Source organism: Entelurus aequoreus, linkage group LG26 (genome assembly GCF_033978785.1).
Source record: "Entelurus aequoreus isolate RoL-2023_Sb linkage group LG26, RoL_Eaeq_v1.1, whole genome shotgun sequence".
Classification (NCBI taxonomy): Eukaryota; Metazoa; Chordata; class Actinopteri; order Syngnathiformes; family Syngnathidae; genus Entelurus; species Entelurus aequoreus.
This window is the reverse complement of record NC_084756.1, coordinates 18124232-18143699: the sequence shown is the minus strand read 5'-3', so window position 1 is coordinate 18143699 and position 19468 is coordinate 18124232. Positions and strand designations below refer to the sequence as shown.

The window sequence follows — 19468 nt, the reverse complement described above, 5'->3', positions numbered from 1 at the left end:
CATTTGAGCAGATTCCATCGGTTCAAGGACTATCTATATGACAGCTTCAGCTTGAGGGGTTGGTGTAGGACTCAATGGTTTATCCTCTAACCTTGTGGCATGCCACAACAAGACTGAGAATACAATGACCTAGAGGATTGAGAATATTTACAAGCATTGTTCATGGTGGTTCCAAAGCTTTGGCAAAGATAGAGGTGAAAGTGACTCACTGCGAGCTTGGGGATGACAAAACTCACGACTCACGCTGTTCACATATCTGCTAAGCGGACAACAAACATAGTCAATGTCACGATGTGGACCAATTGTAGAAGGAAGCAAGTGGTGACCTCATCGCTCGGGCAATAACAATGACAACAAACATGGGCATACAAAAGTTAGCAAATAGCATCTGGATTCTGTTTATTATCAAGTAGGGGTAACAGTAAAAGTCAGGAGTTAAAAACAAATACAAAAACAACCGCTACGATAAGTTAAAGGGAAAAATCTGGTGGTTTAAATAAATGCCAAACCTGTAAGAGTCTGTTTCTGCGGTCTGAAAATTTTGATTTTACTTTTCAAATGCATTAATTCCTCTGTTCTGAAGGCACTGTACTTTGATGCATTTTCCTTTGTATCCAGAAATGAAATGTTCAAATTTGGGTGTGAATTTCAAAGAGGAGTCTTTAAGTGCAATGAATGAGGCAATAGCTTTAGGCTTTTAATGTTTGGTTAATCCGATTTTCCTGTGTGTTTTGACGAAGAAGAGCTTACGGTTGCCCTTGTTGCCTGCAAAGAGACATCTAAAAACAGACGTGTGTCGCATAGGCAAGTACGAAATGTTGCCTACTGCAGACACACACTCAAGATACTTTATCAGCAGAACAGACACTGTTGGAAGTCACCACTGTTTGCCACAAACAACTTCTCTAAGAGTCATCTGCGAGGACAAGGTCTTTATCAGCTGGGTACGGGGCTGGTGTCCAGTCCGCCTCGTCTGTAAACGCTTGAATTTGAGACACCGTCTGGTCCTGTAAAGACTGCTTCAGTTTGTCTTCAGTCAGCGTCAGCCGATGTTCCAAGATGGAGACTGTCTGCATGGGGAAGAGCGACAGAATGAGAAGAGGAGATGGGAAAGGAAGATCAGGGGAAGAAGGATGGCATGTTTGACAAGGATGTGCAGCATCAGCTTGATACTAACGACCACATAATAGATGTTATTGTACGTCTGAATGAGGCAGTGTGCGTATAAGAAAACTATGTTGTCGAGGAAAAGTCTCATTTGGAGTATAAACCTAGCAGATGACATTGATGCTCTGGATTCTACAGTACTTAAGGGTAGTTAGTGTACAGCTTGTCAAGCAGTACATATGGACTATCCACTAAAAATGAGTCAACATGACTAAATATAGCAACACAAGTAAGTACCCCTCAGAGTGAACATTTTTTAATCGTGTCCTCAGTGTGAAAATGTAGTGATATCCTTGTTATGTAGCACTGTTTTGATCCTCGAGGACATGGCTTTGAGCAGAGCTGCAAAGGCTGTTAGTGGAATCCTCTTCCACACCTCCATGATGACTAGTGAATGTTATACACCCTGTGCTTCTCCACCTTCCTTCCTCCCGCTTACGGATGCCCCAAAGGAAATCAATTGGGTTCAAGTCATAGCTGCCAACAATTGGCGTTTGCAATCCAGTAGATCTCCTGACACCAAGGTAAGTGACTGACCACACTATTAATGGATGGATTTATTTTTTTCTAATGCATTAGAATGCGTAAAATTCCGCTATGGAATCAAATTATTGCCAGCCCTACTAATCATATTTCTGACAGAAACTTGACAGTTTTAATAATAATATGTACTTGTAATGCACCCTTATCAATTTAATAATCATCTGATTGCAAATGGGAGTTTTAGAATTCAGTTTATACTTGCTGAATACATACGTCCATGTTGTAGTAAAAACAAACCAGTTAACATTTTTTAAAACATAATAAAATGGAAAAAGGAAATCAGGATATTTAACTCTAGCTTTAAGGAGTATTTAACTGAACGCCTACCGCCCGAATGCAGCAGAGATAGGCTCCAGCGCCCCCGAAAAAGGGACAAGCGGTAGAAAATGGATGAATGGATAGATATCCAGAAAGCTAAGGACCAGGGCCCATGATATGTACCTTAAAGGGGTCATATTATATATTTGTTCGACATTTAAAACACTTCCTTGTGGTCTATATAACATGTAGCAGTAATGTTGGTTCTTTGGTCAAATTGTTGCATAGATTATGTTTTACAGACCATTTTCAAAACCGCTTTCTGAGCGTCTCTTCAGGATGTCCTGTTCTTTTGGGTGGTCTTATTTACGTGCGTCCACTTCGACTGTGTCTTCTCCCCGACAGCCATGTTGGTAGTTTTTAGCTCTTTCATATCGAGTCTACTTACAGATATAAGTTAGAACTACACGCTACTTTACATTATAAATGGCAACAGCAAGGGATGCATGTGCATATACGAGTGGGTCTGCCCTACAAGATGATAGCAAAAAAGAAGGAACTTATTGACTGCAACGTTAGACTAAAATGGAAGACTCGCACAAAGCTCTTTGAGTAAACCTCTACCATATATGAAGATATCTGCTGATGTCACATGTTGGAAGAATGTCACAAGTTGTGCAAATTCCAAATGGCTTGTTTGAAGAAAGTATGAAGAAAGGCAGTATTGTTTTATAATTATCTCAATAATGCCTCCATGGTTTGATTTCAAATGTTTGTGACCTATGCAGATCCCAAATACACAAAAACTGGTACCAATAGGTAAGAAAAAATGGTTTTACATTATAGGTACCCTTAAAGTATTTTAATGATACTCATTTGAAGAATTCTCTTTTTAGTAAAGCCTTTAGTTAATGAACCTTAACACTATCTTTTTTAATCCACTTTTTATCTGTTTTATGAAGTTGCCCCTGTTTTGAATTGTAGTTTTAATTCACCTATGTTTTGTACAGCGCTTTGTGATTGTATCGGTGAAAAGCGCTTTATAAATAAAACGTACTTACTTACATGAAATGTAAAACGTCCATGTTTTTATCTCATCAAATGGATAACACTGTATAGTCAAAACGTTATATTTTATGCTAGTCAAAGATCCTTTATGTGACAGGAACGCTCTGCTATTTAGAAAAAAAACTACTTGTAAAAAACACTAGTCATTGAGCTTCCACAGGCGTGATCTGTTTTAAGGTCCTAATGTAAAAACAACGAATACAAAGTTGCTCTGTGGAGTGTTCTGCTTTTAGAAATCTTCTGCAAAAATGTTAGCAAGTAAGTTTTTAACTTCTGTGCTATTTAACTGGGCCACTGGTTAAATGGTTCCAAGTGATGTAGAACAAGAAGCCTTGGACCTTTGTTGTTCCACCTTTGGCTTTAGGTTTGTCTTTGTGCTTGACATAGCTCATGTCATGACGGCGTGGCGAAGTTGGTAGAGTGGCTGTGCCAGCATTCGGAGTGTTGCTGGTTGCTGGGGTTCAATCCCCACCTTCTACCTTCCTAGTCACGTCCGTTGTGTCCTTGGGCAAGACACTTCACCCTTGCTCCTGATGGCTGCTGGTTAGCGCCTTGCATGGCAGCTCCCGCCATCAGTGTGTGAATGTGTGTGTGAATGGGTAAATGTGGAAATACTGTCAAAGCGCTTTGAGTACCTTGAAGGTAGAAAAGCGCTATACAAGTATAACCCATTTATCATTTATTATTTATGTGTGGTCAGAGCCAATGGGTTTAGTAGGTTGCTAGTGATTGATGCTATATGCTGGCCAGCTGTACTGCTGCCAGGGCCGGCCCGTGGCATAGGCCGTATAGGCAAATGCTAAGGGCGCCATCCATCAGGGGGCGCCACGCCAGTGCCACAAATGTTGGAGGAAAAAAATAAAAAAGTTGGTACTATTATTTCTAAATGCATAAAATAATCCCACGTTAATTAAAATGCAAAGTAAAGCCTATTTAATAGAAATATTATTTCTTACAACATTACGCCCCCGCACGGTGCGCCCCCTCCCTTCCCGTATCACGACTCTTTTTGGACGTCACCACATAAAAAAATCAACACAAGATGTCAAAACGGCCAAAACTGTCAGGTGCCCAGGGAAGAAAAAATAGAAAAGAAGAGGAGGAGAAACGAGAAAAAGACAGGGGTAGCAGGTAGGTAACGTTAGCCTACATGAAATTATTTGTCTGTTACAGAATGTGATAGTAACCTTTAGCATTAAGCTAATGTTACATGATTCGGCAATTCCTAATCAATAAATAGCTAGTTCTGTTTTAACGTCGGGTTAATATTGTGGTGGGGGCTAAATTGTTATGGAAAATAATAATGTAACGTTAGGTAATTACAGTACTTCCTGGTGTACAGTAATTTGTAAGTCATTCTAGTTAATGCAATATTAAAAAGCACAAATAGAGAACTCTGTTGGATCCCCTTTTTTTGTAATATAGTTGTTAAAGTCATACTGGTTTGATATCTTGTTTTGTGCAGTGCCTTATTTATATTGTATTTTTAATTTATTTTATGCAACTTGTTGACACGTTTTATTTTGTGTTTATGTATGTAAAAAATATTGTATTTCATATATTCATTTTTTGTATTCATTTATTTATCTATAGTTTTTTTTATCTTGTTAACAATTCTGATTGTTAATTTGCTATCTTTAAGTTAAAAAAAAAGTTCAAAGACAAAGCTATTCGGTTTCTTGTGAGTATATACACTTCACTGCCGATGTGGGAGGGCGCCACCTAAAATCTTGCCTAGGGCGCCAGATTGGTTAGGGCCGGGCCTGACTGCTGCTGATTTTTTTGCCCACACTCACACAAACGTCACAATCCGGGAAATATTTAATTGGGTTAGGATATCTGTAGACAATTGAAATTTCAGGAAGTCTTCCACAAAATCCGGATGAGTTGGCAGCTATTTCAAGTGTGGAGGAGACAAATTTGTCCACTCCATTATCTTCCTCAGCAAGACACCAACTTTCTCATATTCAGCTTTCATAATTTCACAGAACAGGTTGAACTGAATAAATTGCCTCAATGAACCTTGACACCCAGTTCCCAGCAGAACTTGTGTAGCCCCACACCTTGACTGTCAACAAGACAGAATTATATTTTCAGTTGAGAGTAAATTTATACTGCTACACACGCTGTTTTGTGCTTTAAAAAGATATACTAATAAAGATGCTTGCTGAAATATGTGGTGTGTACGGTCTTTTGTGAGATACTGTAACTGCAGTGATCCATACAAAGTTGAATGGCTCCAAATTTCCAAGCCAACCAACAAATACCCGTTAGTACCATTAAGTTTGCATTTTCAAAGATAATTTTTTTCCTTTGTTAGTTTCAACAGTTACTGCAGTAAAAAATGTCTGTTATTTTGGTCTTCCGTCATTTAACTTTTCCTCAGCTGCTGATTCTGTTTTTTTACGTCGAGTAAAACTAGAAGACATGTAGGACAAGGGAACAATGAGAGCTAATTGCAAAAAGCTAGACAGTATAATAACGATCCCAAACTGACATCTAGCGAATAATAATTACAACAACGGTTCTGCAAAAATCGTCTGAAAGAAGGCAGACAGTGACTCTAAATCTCTCACTTGTGTTGCCTGGTGACGAGCACAGTGCGGCATGTAAGATGTTGGTACAGTGAACAGAAGACGATGTCGAAGTGTCTTGCGTGGTCTTGTGCGTTTAGTTGAAAATGCATCAAAAAAATGTATCCTTCTGTCTGTTCTCTTTTGTTGTGAAAAGTATACCGTTATACAACTATTACAAGATTGCACCATGGTTAGAAACTGTCAAATGTTTTGTAGCCATTCTTAGCACAGCATGTCAACCATGCTGGTCGGGATCATTTTGTTGCCAGTTGCAAACCTAAGTACTTAATTTTTGGACCGTTTTATAAGTAATGGGGCGTTCACGTTCTCACATTGCCATTTTAGGATGGTGATTCATGGTGTTTTTCAAACCGATGTGAACAGTGTCTGAAAAATGGCACAAAGCCTCTTTCAATATGTTTTGAACACATCGCCAACACAGATTGGCGCGGTAGAATCAGGGACCTCTCCAAAGGCGGCGGAGTCTGCCACCTTCTACTCCACATCAACAGCAATACCACCATGTTGCTCCGCCACCTCTGTGTCGTTACTGTCTTCACATTGTAAAGGTCTGGGAGGAAAATGTGACTGGCGGATTGTGGCAGTGTTAACACAATATTATTCTTGATCTTGCAGTTCAAACACGGAGGCTGCTGTTCTTTAGACGGCAAAAGGCGTTTTGAAAATGGTCCATTTTGAACCGCTAATACCGCCACAAAATGTTTTTACATGTTTATTATTATTAAACACTCTCAGGGATCATGACGGATGAGTTATGGGTGACAAGGTTTTGTGTTCGGGGCCAACATGGTCTAGGGTGGAGCAAAGCGAATCGTCAAACCGCCGTCTAAATCGGCAATGTGTGAACGCCCCCTAAATTCTTATCAAGATGCAACATAGCCATTCGTATTACGAAAGACCACATTTAAAGGACATATTAAGTGGTTCTGAATTGTGCAATATATTGGCTTATTTTTCATCAATTTGTATTGACTGAAACCATTAGGGGGGAACCTTAAATACTGTCAGTACCAATTAAATTATGTGCACTTAGGAAAGATTATTCATCAGATCAAATGTCATTTAACCACCTCCCACCCGCACACGTACACACACAACTAAACCAAATTAAACGAAAGACAACACTAAGGGTCTTTGACTATCCCAGTCTAGGCATACAGAAGAAGCAAAATTGACTTAAGTCATTATGCAACTGTCCTGAAATGAATACATCAGAACCATGACATAATCAGAATATAATCAGATTTTTTGCCCTGTGATTTTTGGTTTGATATTCAACAGAGCTTTTATCAGACTTTTCTGCAATATGCAGCAATGAGATGAGATGATAGAGATATTGTGTTAGTCTGCTACGTTCTGTTACCTTATTTTTTTATCGGTTTTATTTTGTCCTTACTCGTATTTCTGTTTCAAACACCACAGGTTTTGGTCACATCACCACACCTGCTTCGTATCCACAATCATATTTATCGATAAGCTCAAAAGAATTTGACATACATTACTCAACGTTCATCTTCTCGTCATGATGCCCTATTACTTTCTTCATATTTTCTTTGTATGTTCTCCAGGAGTTTAGTGTATTATAATTCTTGTCTGTCTTGTTGCTAGCGGTCTAAAGCTAGCCTTTGCTAGTTTTTGCTCACTTGAAGGTTTTCCTGCCAGTATGTTGTTTATGGGACCTACTTTCTTTGTTTTTGTGGTGGTGCATTTGTGTTTCCTTATTGCACTTTTGTCACCTCTTTTTTCCCCCTTCTTTTGTGGATTAAAGACTATATTTACGTTGAACTGTAACCGCTGCCTATGTCCCTGCTTCCAGGGTCTAATTCTCAAAATTTAACAGCCACAAGGGGAAATGGACCAACCTGTTTTGAAACAAAGCATCAGATAAGTACATTTTCAATGAAAGACTACTGAATGATTGATTGATTGATTGATTGAATGAACTAGATGGTACGCTTACATAACGTGCTGCCTTTTCACACTTGAAAATCCATTCCATTAAGTTTTTCTTTGTGTTAAACCTGAAATTTATGAGAACTATCTACACACAACATTTAAAGGGACTGTTTGCAACATCTACAAGGATGGCTAGGAGGCGCTACCTTTTAATGTATTTTAAGTATTAGATTCCGCCGCCTTACGGAAAGTAGGATGTAATGACGTAATTATGTAGGACGTATGTAACACACGCAAGCGCATTCGCTTTGGGTGTTGTTAGTTAATGATAGAAATTTGGATAGTTAGTGTGAGCTGTCATTGAATATACCATATTTTTTCGTATAAGGCGCACTTAAAATCCTTTTAATTTTCTCAAAAATCGACAGTGCGCCTTATAACCCAATGCGCCTGATGTACGGAATAATTCTGGTTGTGCTTACCGACCTCAAAGCTATTTTATTTGGTACATGGTGTAATGATAAGTGAGACCAATAGATAGCAGACACACATAAGAGATGCGTGTAGACTGCAATATGACACCAGTAAACAACACCAAAACTTTAAATGTTCCATTGAGAATATAGAACACTACACATACGGCGCTCAAAAATCTGTCAAAATGTTTCAGTACGACTTTGGTAAGCTATGAAGCCGCACCGCTTGATGGATCGGCGCATTACGGCTACTGTAGTCAGACGTACTGTGCTTCAACATATGAGTATTATTATGGTGTCTGTGTATAAGGACCGCAAAATGGCACCTATTAGCAGACATTATCTGGCTTTCTGTTTCGCAATATTACGCAAAAACAACTTTTCTTACCTTCTGGTACCTGCTGATGTGTATTTGGGATCTGCAAAAGTCCTGAAAATGTACGTGTGTCCGCCATCGTAGTCCGTGCCGACAAGTTCCTTCTTTTTCTCTATCTTCTTGTTACAGGGTATTCATTCCCCGCTGTTGCCATTTCTAATATAAAGTAGCGTAAAGTTCTAACTTATATATGTCAGTAGACTCGCTATAAAAGCGCTAAAAACTACCGGCGTAGTGGGTTTACATTATTCACCCACGGAACTTTAGTTATTGGTTATCGGACGGTATTTCACCGGACACATTTCCGGCGTTGTTGTTGCACTAGTGAGCCACGGATGAGATGCTACTCTGTTATTGATTTAAGTAAAGTCTGAATGTCATTAAAACAGTTAGCGCCATCTTTTGACACTTCTTCCACTCCCGTCCTTGCACGCTACACCGCTACAACAAAAATGATAGGGAGAAGACGCTGTCGAAGGTGAGCCACGTAAATAAGACCGCCCACAAATTGGCGCATCCTGAAGCGACTGTCAGAAGGTGACTTGAAGATGGTCTGTAAAACAATCTATGCAACATTTTGACCAAAGAACCACCATCAAATGTTATGTAGACCACAAGTAGGGGTTTCACATTTAGAAAAAAACCATAATATGACCCCTTTAATGCGCTTTATAATCCGGTGCGCCTCTTGTATAAAAATAGACCTGAATAGACCCTCTCATCAGCAGTGCGCCTTTTAATCCGGTGCGTCCTATGGTCTGAAAAATCGGGATATGCGTGTATGTGTTGACGCGACAGGATGAGTGACAGCCGGAAACACCAATTATTTTTCCCGGGCTGTAAAATGTTTTTATTATGTAAGCAAGTTGCAAACAGCCCCTTTAACATATGTGCAAATCGTTGAAATCTGCCTGTATTTTGTAGTCTAACACATCAGTTGTGTTGTATGAGGCCTATTCTTTGGGTTCATCATACACACAAGACATCTCCTGCTATTTCATCCAACCAAGTCGAGCAAAAAGGCTCGTATATCCTTACTCTCCCTGCCTCTGTTCTCTAAATCAATAATACCCTGTTTATCTTACCAACCTGATATGGCCCCAATCCTCAGTCCTGCTAACGTCGTTTGCGTGCGTGTGTGTGGTTGTGAAAGTGTCCTCGGGCGACAGCCACACGATACTAGCCTATAGTTTTCCCCTGCAAGGAACCAAAGATGTTTGCTCCTAAAACAGAGCCAGGAGTTTTGTTTTTTTACTCTTGAATGCACACCGCCTTCAGCCTTACTGGGTCTTTGTTACACCAAATGTGTCATCACTTTGGTATGGCCCAATGACAGACCATCAAGTCCAAATGTTTGAAGGGAAGTCACTTATCAAAAAGCCTCCAAGGGGCCATTACAGAGGATTGTTTTTAAAGTTCCCTAATTTTACTATTAAAAAGTCTCAGAGGTCCTACAGTAGTGTACAAGAACAGTATTGTCCAAAATTTTAACATTGATACTGAAATTAGCTAAAAAAAAAGTGCCTTTGTGTGTCTGTAGCTTTAATGCCTGTCTGTAGCTTCAAAACTCAACCCAATGGGAACAACGAGAAACCTTGGAAGGGTTTCACAGACGCATCACATTTGCTTTTCCCTTAACGATAACAACACTATTACCCATGGCAAACTACTGTGGGACAAAACGATGATCCAGAACCTTATATATTTCAGCCCGAATATAAGGAGAATGCTAAACAAATCCAGCTTTAGTGACACACTAAGCATCATGCAGCACTATTGCTAAGTGCTAAACAAGAAATACAAACTATGGACATAATAAAACAATCCTTCACTGTACAACGTCTGCTCTCACTAGGATGCCAACTGATGGAATGTTTATATATTCCCGTTTAGATAAAAAACTAATCATAATCCTCATAAAGGGTTAAAACAAAAAAATAAGAATGCCGCAAACAAGCGTCTTTTTGTGTCTCTCTCAACATCTAAGGGTATAAGTTGGATGTCAAAGTTGACCAACTTCTTGGTTTATTGCCCCATCCTTCTACTATCCAGTTGAAAGGCATTATTTATAATCTAGAAATAACTTTCACCAGCTCAGAGGCAGTGCAGAAGCTCACCGTCTCAATATGTCAATATAGCAGCATAAGCTAGTTAGCTCTCTGTGATCACAGCGCCTCTAAATATAGTTTGCCTGCGTTAGCACGTATAATAACAATATTGCTAATACTTGGCTAATATTCAGGTCATGAGATGTAAATTGTTGGCGGTTTTTGGATGTTTTTTAAGAGGGCTTTATGGGTGGAATAGTGTACTCCCATTAGCTGCATTGTAAGCCACCTCATACTGGCCATATTTTACGAATTAGAATGCATTAAAAATAGTAAAACGTGTGTTCTTTTCTCACGTAGGGATTGTGAATGATTCCCAAAAATTACCAAAAAAGTGCACTTCCTCTTTAACTACCAATAGGGATAAGACAGGGACCCGGGGGCTAGTCGAGAGCAGACAAGTTAAAAAAAACAGCCAAGACAGCAAATTGTGCCTTTGGAAGCCTTTGTCGTATGCTGAATAATTAATCCGCCTCCCTCAGATTCCTTGACTGTGAGAGTTGCAGAGAGCTGAATGCTGAAGCAAGGAAATATGAATTGGCATCTATGCTTTCGCTTGCTAGATAGCTGGGTTATTGTATTGTCATGGCCACCATATCTTTTTAGTAACCCTGAATTGTGTCAAAGATTCCAGGCATCCAGACTTTCAGGGAGCAAGTGTTAGTGAGAAAATGTGAATGGGTGACAAAGCGTGTCTTAGCCTGCATCTCATGAACTACTGGCTGCATGTTTTTCCTGAATCCTATGCAGGTTTCTACACATGTCTGCCCATATGTTTTACTTCAAGGAGTCTCTGTGGCATGTTCTCATTCAACACCCAGTTTGACATTTGTAAGACCATTTTGTGTCTGCCTTTTATTTGTGTGGCTTTTTTTTCCCCACGGGTACACCATATATGCTTTTTATTTGTTCTTCCTTACCATATTTCATTAGGTTCTGTCTTCTTTAAAAGGTTTACACAGAAGTGTAAGGAATATATTTCGGCTTGCACTCTCAGAGAAGCTAACTGGAACAAAACATGGAAGAACAAAGCCATCTAAAAGTAATCCTGACATAATACATTGCTGAAAAGACAGGAAAAGTGTTCTAGAAACACCTTCTCAGAATAATTATTCATTAATCAAATATGGATAAAACAACACCAAGAGCTTACAATGCACTCAGTACATATTTGTCTATATTGTGTGTATGTGATTGGTTGGTATATAAGATTAATCAGTCAGATTCAGTTCTATATGCCATGGGATCGCTTATGTAATCATTTTTTGTTTTCTGAGCGGCTGAAAGCATCTCTGGCCTACAAGTTGAAAAGTAAAAAGGAAGCTTTTGTTCTCAAAGTGTGTGAGTGGGTGGCAAGCTGAAGTTAAAGGGGCTGTTTGCAACATTTACACAGATGCCTAGAGGGCGCTAACTTACCAATGTATTTGAAGCGAAGTGAAGTATATTTATATAGCGCTTTTTCTCTAGAGACTCAAAGCATTATTTACTGACGGCTGGCTGAACTAAGACAAAACTGAAATAATTGTCTGTGGCCCACAAAAGCAAAGATAAACTGCTATTAGTCACCTTGAAAACCTCTCCCTGAAACCGAGTAATAAGGTTAAAAATGCAGGGGTAATAATGGATTCAGACTTGAACTTTAACAGCCACATTACATCACATCAGCAGCTTTTCTCCACCTGAATAACATTGCCAAAATCAAAGTAATAATGTTCAAAACAAACTTAGAAAGGCTAATCCATGCCTTTGCCTCCAGTAGGTTACACTACTGTAATGACCTTCTCACTGGGCTCTCTAAACAACCTGTAAAGCAGCTGCAGTACATCCAGAATGCTGCAGCTCGAGTCCTCACTAGAACCAGGGAATATGACTATATTAGTCTAGCGCTTAGGCCACTGCACTGGCTTCCTGTTACTCAGAGAGTAAACTTTATAACAGCTCTGCTTGTGTACAATTTTTTTCATGGTCGTGTGTTAAAGTACATCTTCGACATGTTAGAACCATATGAACCATCTTGGGCTCTGAAAACCTCAGGGAGTAGCCCAATGCTGGTGCCCAGAGTCCCGACGAAACATGGTGAGACTGTGATTCAATTTCTTGCTCCTAAAATCTGTAATAGTCTCCTAAAAGATTTTGACAACATTGGCAATGTTCAAATCCAGGCCAAAACACTCTTAATTGTGCATATGACAGCTGAAAGTATTTTATTTACAATCTTTAATTTAAATTTGCATTGTTTTTATGATGATTTTATTCTACGATTTTGAGAATTTGAATTATGATTATTTGATTGTTATTTTTTGTAAATCACTTTGAATTACCATGTGTAGTAATTGTGCTATACATATAAACTTGCCTTGCCTTACCTTTTATCCCGCCCTCTTACGGCTTTAAGACATAATTCAATTTGTACGTAACACGCTTGGATTTTGTTAGCTAATGATAGCGATTTAGATAGCGATTTAGTTAGCTGTCATTGATTGTATATTCAGTGATAACAATAATACTGCAATTTGTTCGTTGCTTCTGTTTTTGTATGTGTGCACGTGTGTATGTGTTGCCAAGACAGGGTGAGTGACAGCCGTAAGCACCACTTATTTTTGGGGGCTGGAATTTTTTTTCATCACGTAAACTCAGTAATTGTAAAGAATATAGACAGTTTTAAATCAAATGTGTTCTCTTACAACACTAATGGTAACATAAGCTAGCCGGTTGTGTTTGTTATATTGTTTGTTTTGAAAAATGGAACTGTGAGCAAGTTGCAAAAGACCCCTTTAAGTACTCACTGCCAGCCACCGAATAATGAACACGACGTCCGCCTTACCTGCGTGAGTATATTCAGTTGACCCATTATGCTCTCTAGTGTGTTGGTAAGACTCGAGGGAACACTTTCTTCAGGGGTTACTTGGACCCTTGTGTGGCTGGAGGAGGAACTGCTCGAGCTTTTGGCTGGTTCAGGTGGCTGAAAAAACAGTACAAGAGGCAGAGGAAACAGTGAGTGAATGATGAGTGGTGAGGTGTCCCACTCGAGCTCAACTCCACTCTTAAATAATAATAATAATAATAATAAATTAGATTTTCATAGCGCTTTTCTAGACACTCAAAGGTCTTATATTGTCCCACAAATGCAGAGAAACAATATCATTGTCAGCATTATTTTGAAACCAAATCAAGCATTAATATTGCAAGTTTTCCATTGATCTTTTTACCTACCAAATATATATAACTAATAATAACCTTTGCATTTTGTAATAAACATTGATGCATTTTGTAATAACTTTTTGTAATAACAAAATGTGGGTGCTGCACTTTTTTGAAATAACAATTTGGTGCGTTGTGTAATAAACCATGAAAATGTATACCTTATTTTAGAAAAACTATAAGAAACACAAAACATTCAGTCTTTATAATTATTTTTAAAAAACATGTAGGATGTTTCTTTGGTCAAACATGAATCAAATGTAACTATTGATTATAATGAAGAATGTGACTGCAAGCTAGAGACAAGTTATACTAATGAAATATTACTGAGATTAAAATTACCAGCGCACTGAACTTGCCATTTTTAAAGCATCTGTAATTAAAACTAAAGAAACTAAATTAAATAACTGTATTTATTAACATACGTAGTAAATAAAGCAAATTGAAAATGTTTTAAATTATATTTTGAATTTTTACTCAACATAAAAACAAATGTAGAAAAATATACAATAACACTGTTAACATGTTTTACAGTCTGGGTGTGTTGATTAAGGCCAAAGTCAGAACGTCCATCAGAATACATACTGGTTGATTGGGGACAAAGAGCACCTTGCCCAAATAGATTTCGTTATAATCATACAGTGCATCCGGAAAGTATTCACAGCGCTTTACTTTTTCCACATTTTGTTATGTTACAGCCTACTCAAAATGGAATAAATTGTGATGGGTTCCCACTTCTCTGTGAGCGCTTTGAGTATCTAATAATAGAAAAGCGCAATATAAAATCTAATCCATTATTATAATTATTAGTATTATTTTTTCCTCTGAATTCTACAAAAAAAAGACATCATAATGACAATGTGAAAACGTTTTTTTAGAGCGATTTTTGCAAATGTAATACAAATAAAAATCTTACAACCCCAAAGTACATAAGTATTCACAGCCTTTGCCACGAAGGTACAAAGTCAGTTCAGGTGCATCCTGTTTCAACTGATCATCTTCAAAAAATTTCCTACAGCTTATTTGGAGTCCACCTGTGGTAAATTCAGTTAATTGTGTATGAAGGCACACACACAAACCAAGAATGGAGTCGAAGGAATTGTCTGTAGACCTTTGAGACGATCAAATCTGGGGAAGGGTACAGAAAAATATCTGCTGCTTTGAAGGTCCCAATGAGCACAGTGGCCTCCATTACCCGTATATGGAAGAAGTTTGGAACCACCAGGACTCTTCCCAGAGCTGGCCGGCCGTCTAAACTGAGCAATCGGGGAAGAAGGGTCATAGTAAGGGAGGTGACCAAGAACCACATGGTCACTCTGTCAGAGCTACAGCATTCCTCTGTGGAGGGGCAGAACCTTCTAGAAGGACAACCATCTCTACAGCAATCCACCAATCAGGCCTGTGTAGTAGAGTGGCCAGACGGAATCCATTCCTTAGTAAAGTTTGCCAAAATGCAACTGAAATACTTGCAGACCATGAGAAAATAAAATGATCTAGTTTGATTGGACAAAGATTGAACTCTTTGCCAAGAGTCATGTTTGGAGGAAATCAGGCACCGCTCATCACCAGGCCAATACCATCCCTATTGTGAAGCATGGTGGTGGGAGAATCATGCTTTGGGGATGTTTTTCAGCAGCAGGAAATGGGAGACTAAATGAATGAAAACCTGCTCTAGAGGGCTCTTGAACTCAGATTTGGGCGGCAGTTTATCTTTCAACATGGCAACGACCCTAAGCACACATCCGCTCACTTACGAGCAAGGGACATCTTATCCAGGATCTCTTCACGGACCGCAAGCTTAACTTCCTCTGTGTAACTGAATCATGGCAACTTCCCAGAGACTTTTCACAACTTAATGAATCCACTCCTCCTGGCTTTGTTTAAATGTGTCGTCCTTGTGGGGACGGCCGGGGAGAAGGTCTTGCGGCAGTGGTCATCTATCGCTAGACGTAGAAAGTCATTTCACTATCTGTGCCCATATTCACCTCATTTGAAGGCACAGTATTTAAACTTCCTGGTCCCACTCCCACTATTGTTACTTGTGAGTTCAAACCCCGGCCGAGTCATACCGAAGACTATAAAAATGGGACTCATTACCTCCCTGCTTGGCACTCAGCATCAAGGGTTGGAATTGGGGGTTAAATCGCCAACATTTTTTCATCATGCTTGGACAGTTTTGGTTTTCATCAATACATTAACTTCCCAACACACACTGAAGGACATATCTGGACGTAATCTGTTGTTTTGGTATCACCCCCTCTAGCTGTTGAACTGATGAACTTCATGTATCTGACCATTTCCTCCTTTCATATACCGTCACCCTCTCCCTCAGCACAATCAAATAATACACGGCTTATAAAATTCCAGAATTCAAGGATATCAACATCAACACCCCCTGTAACAATACTGACAATATATCTTTCCTGGACCATCTCTCCTCCCCCGATAAACTGGTAACAAACTACAGTAAAGAACTAAGGAGCATTTTAAATTACCTTACACTGGTAAAATCCCGGTCGGTCTCTTTCCCCACAACTGCTCCCTGGTACATCCCCAAGCTCCAGAAATTAAAGACTAAATGTTGCCAGCATGAGCAATGATAAAAAGACTGGTCTCACCATCCACAAGGAAACACACTAAACTACTTTACATTACAATGACTATCATCCAAACCAAATCACATTATTACTCCAGCCTAATCAATTCCAACAATGGCTACACCAAGACGCTCTCTTCATTATTTAAAAACATGTTTCAACCTCAGGACTTCTCCCCCACCTCCCATACCTGTACTCAGCTGACACCTGCAACTCCATAATGCTCTTTTTTACTGAAAAGATTCAAAATATTCACAAACAACTTTGCTCCACTTCTGTGCCTCTGCTTACCTGAACCTTCACAACAAAGTCAGCCTTGATCTACTTTTGTAGAAATTTCAGACCTCATCAATAAATCCAAGCCCTCCACATGCCTTCCCTCACACCTGGTCAAATCATGCCTCTCTTCTCTGCTTCCCCTCATCACTGCTATTATGCACTCTTCACTTTCCACTGTTATTGTTCCGTCACTTTTTAAAATAGCAGCCATCTCTCCAATTTGGAAGAAACCCAGTTTAGTTCCCAACAATTACAATAACCTCCGTCCCATTTCCAATGTAGCTTTTATCTCAAAATTCATTGAAAAAACTTTTGCACCTCCACCCGGCACTCTCTCTATGAACCTTTCAAATCTGTTTTTCACCCCCGTCAGAGTGCAGAAACTGCCCTGTTAAAAATCACCAACGACCACCTCAATGCAGCTGATTCTGGACTTCTCTCCATCCTCATCCTCCTGGAGTGCAGCCTTCGACATCATCTCTCATTCAATCCTTCTCAATAGACACTCATACATTGGCATCATCAACACCCCCCTGGACTGGTCTTACTCTTACCTTACAGGCCACACTAATTTCATACAGCGCAAATCTTTTACATCTGATCATTGGGACCCCTTTTCTTAATCACTTACCTTCTCCCCTTTGGCCATATCTTACATATATTTAACATGCACTTTCACTGCTACGCTGACGACACCCAGCTCTACTTCTCCACCAAGGCCAATGCCACACTTCCACCCTCACCTCCTGCTTATTTGAAATAAAATCCTGGTTCACCTTAAACTTCCTCAAATTAAACAGTGATAAAACCAAAGTAATTCTCATTGGTACAAAATCTGCACCTTCTAAAGTCAATAGTTTCTCCCTAACTATCGGCAACTCCCCAGTGATTCCCTCCCCTCAGGTTAAGAGTCTGGGTGCCATTTTGGATAGCACACCGTCATTCCACTCTTACATCAACAACATTACTCGCTCTGCCTGTTCCATCTCCGCAATATTAACCGGCTCCGCCCCTCTCCTACTGTCCATGCTGCCTTCATCCTCGTTCAGTCTGGTCACCTTCTGCATCGGCTACTGTAACTCCCTTCTCTTCGGCCTATCCAATAAGTCCCTTCACAAGCTCCAGTTGGTCCATAACTCTGCTGCCTGGATCATAACCAACACCCCTCATTCCATCACATCACCCCCATTCTACAAAAACTTCACTGTCTTCCAGTCAGGCAAATCATTAAATACATCTTTCTCTGTACCTTTAAGGCCATCCACAACATCACCCCTTCAAATTTGTCAGGCTATCTATCATTACTCTGGCACACTCCCTCAGATCCTCCTCTTCCATACACCTTGCTGTGCCATCAACCCGCCTCGTCACCATGGGGAGCAGAGCTTCCAGTCACTCTGCTCCCAAACTCTGGAACTCTCTCCCACCTGACCTCTGCAATATTGACTACCTTCATACAATTAAATGTATTGTTACATGATGATTTTATACTTTGTTGTTTTATCATAATATTTTTATTACTTTATCTGTATATTGTAAAGTGTCCTTAGGTATTTTGAAATGTAATGTATTATTATTATAGCAGCCAAGATATCAAAGGAATGGCTTCAGGACGACTTTGTAAATGTCCTTGAGTGCTGCAGCCAGAGTCCAGACTTGAGTCCGATTGAACATTTCTGGAGAGATTCCCATTCAACTTGACCGAGCTTAATAGGTGTTGCAAGAGGAATGGACAAACATGCCCAAAGATAGGTGTGCCAAGCTTGTGGCATATTAAAAAATACTTGAGGCTGTAATTGCTGCCAAAGGTACATTAACAAAGTATTGAGCAACACTGTGAATAATTGTGTACATGTGATTTCTTAATTTTTTTATTTTTAACAAATTTGCAAAAATTTTGAAACAAACTTTTTCACATTGTTATTGCAGGGTAAAGTGTGCAGAATTGTGAGGACAAAAAATAATTTATTCCATTTAGGAATAAGGCTGTAACATAACAAAATGTGGAAAAAGTGAAGTGATGTCAATACTTTGCAAATGCACTGTATTCTACATGCTCCAAAAATATTTTCTGACTACAAATCAGCAAAGTCCTTAAAAGTGATTTTTTTTTCTTAATTTGGTGTGAGTTTACAGTATGTACTCAATCTGTGTATAATTTTGCACACTTCTCCTAGAGGAAGTGTATGTTACTACATCACACACGTCTTAATTTTGACTGTAGGTTTATTTAAAAATGGTATCACTTCTCATATTAAAAAAAAAAAAACATTCAGAAAGTGGCGTCCTCTAAAGGGGTGTGTTTTGTCATGTGACCACAAAGGTGGCTTAAGTAGGTATTAAGTGTTTTTGTAGTGGTACAAGACTAGCAGAGCCGAAAGTTTATGGCGACTGGAGTCAAATTGTCTTAACAATCTGTAGTTTTAGAAGGCACAACCATTAAATCAAGAATGCTTGTTTGCCAATTAGGGACCTTTTTTTTTTTTTTCCCACTTATCAGGCTACTACAGTTTACGTATCTAGTTTTCCAGATGCTGCGCGCACTAAATCGTAAAACCACTAACTTCAGTAGCCAAAGTAATAAATTTACAATATATAAGAATAATATACAATATATTAATAATATAATTATAGCTGTATCAATAATCGATTTATAACCAAAGCGTAGCCCCCAAATCGTAGTCATAATCGAATTGCCCAAAGATTCCCATTCCAACACAATAAGTACATTTTCGTAGCTTTCCACTCTTATTATTTGTAGATTCCGTTTTTAAATAGCCCATTCTGTGATTCCGTTCAATCATAGGGCCCGTGATAAGTCCAAGTCACAGCTGACAATTATTTTGCTCCCCTCAGCTGCGTGTTTGGCACCAAGTTGGGTCAATCTGTTCATATCTATGAT

The 19468-nt window shown here is 39.2% G+C and overlaps 1 protein-coding gene across 1 annotated transcript in view; it reads right to left on the bottom strand.

The window, feature by feature from the left end:
• Positions 1 to 374: 374 nt before the first annotated feature.
• The window catches only part of LOC133643549 (POC1 centriolar protein homolog A-like), a 55242-nt gene continuing 36148 nt past the window's right edge, over positions 375 to 19468 (bottom strand). The window contains exons 10-11 of the mRNA XM_062038186.1: positions 13314 to 13451; positions 375 to 1070 (exon numbers count right to left, since the gene is read on the bottom strand). Of these exons, the coding sequence (XP_061894170.1) occupies positions 906 to 1070; positions 13314 to 13451 (303 nt within the window). The 3' untranslated portion in view covers positions 375 to 905. The remainder of the gene's footprint in view (positions 1071 to 13313; positions 13452 to 19468) is intronic.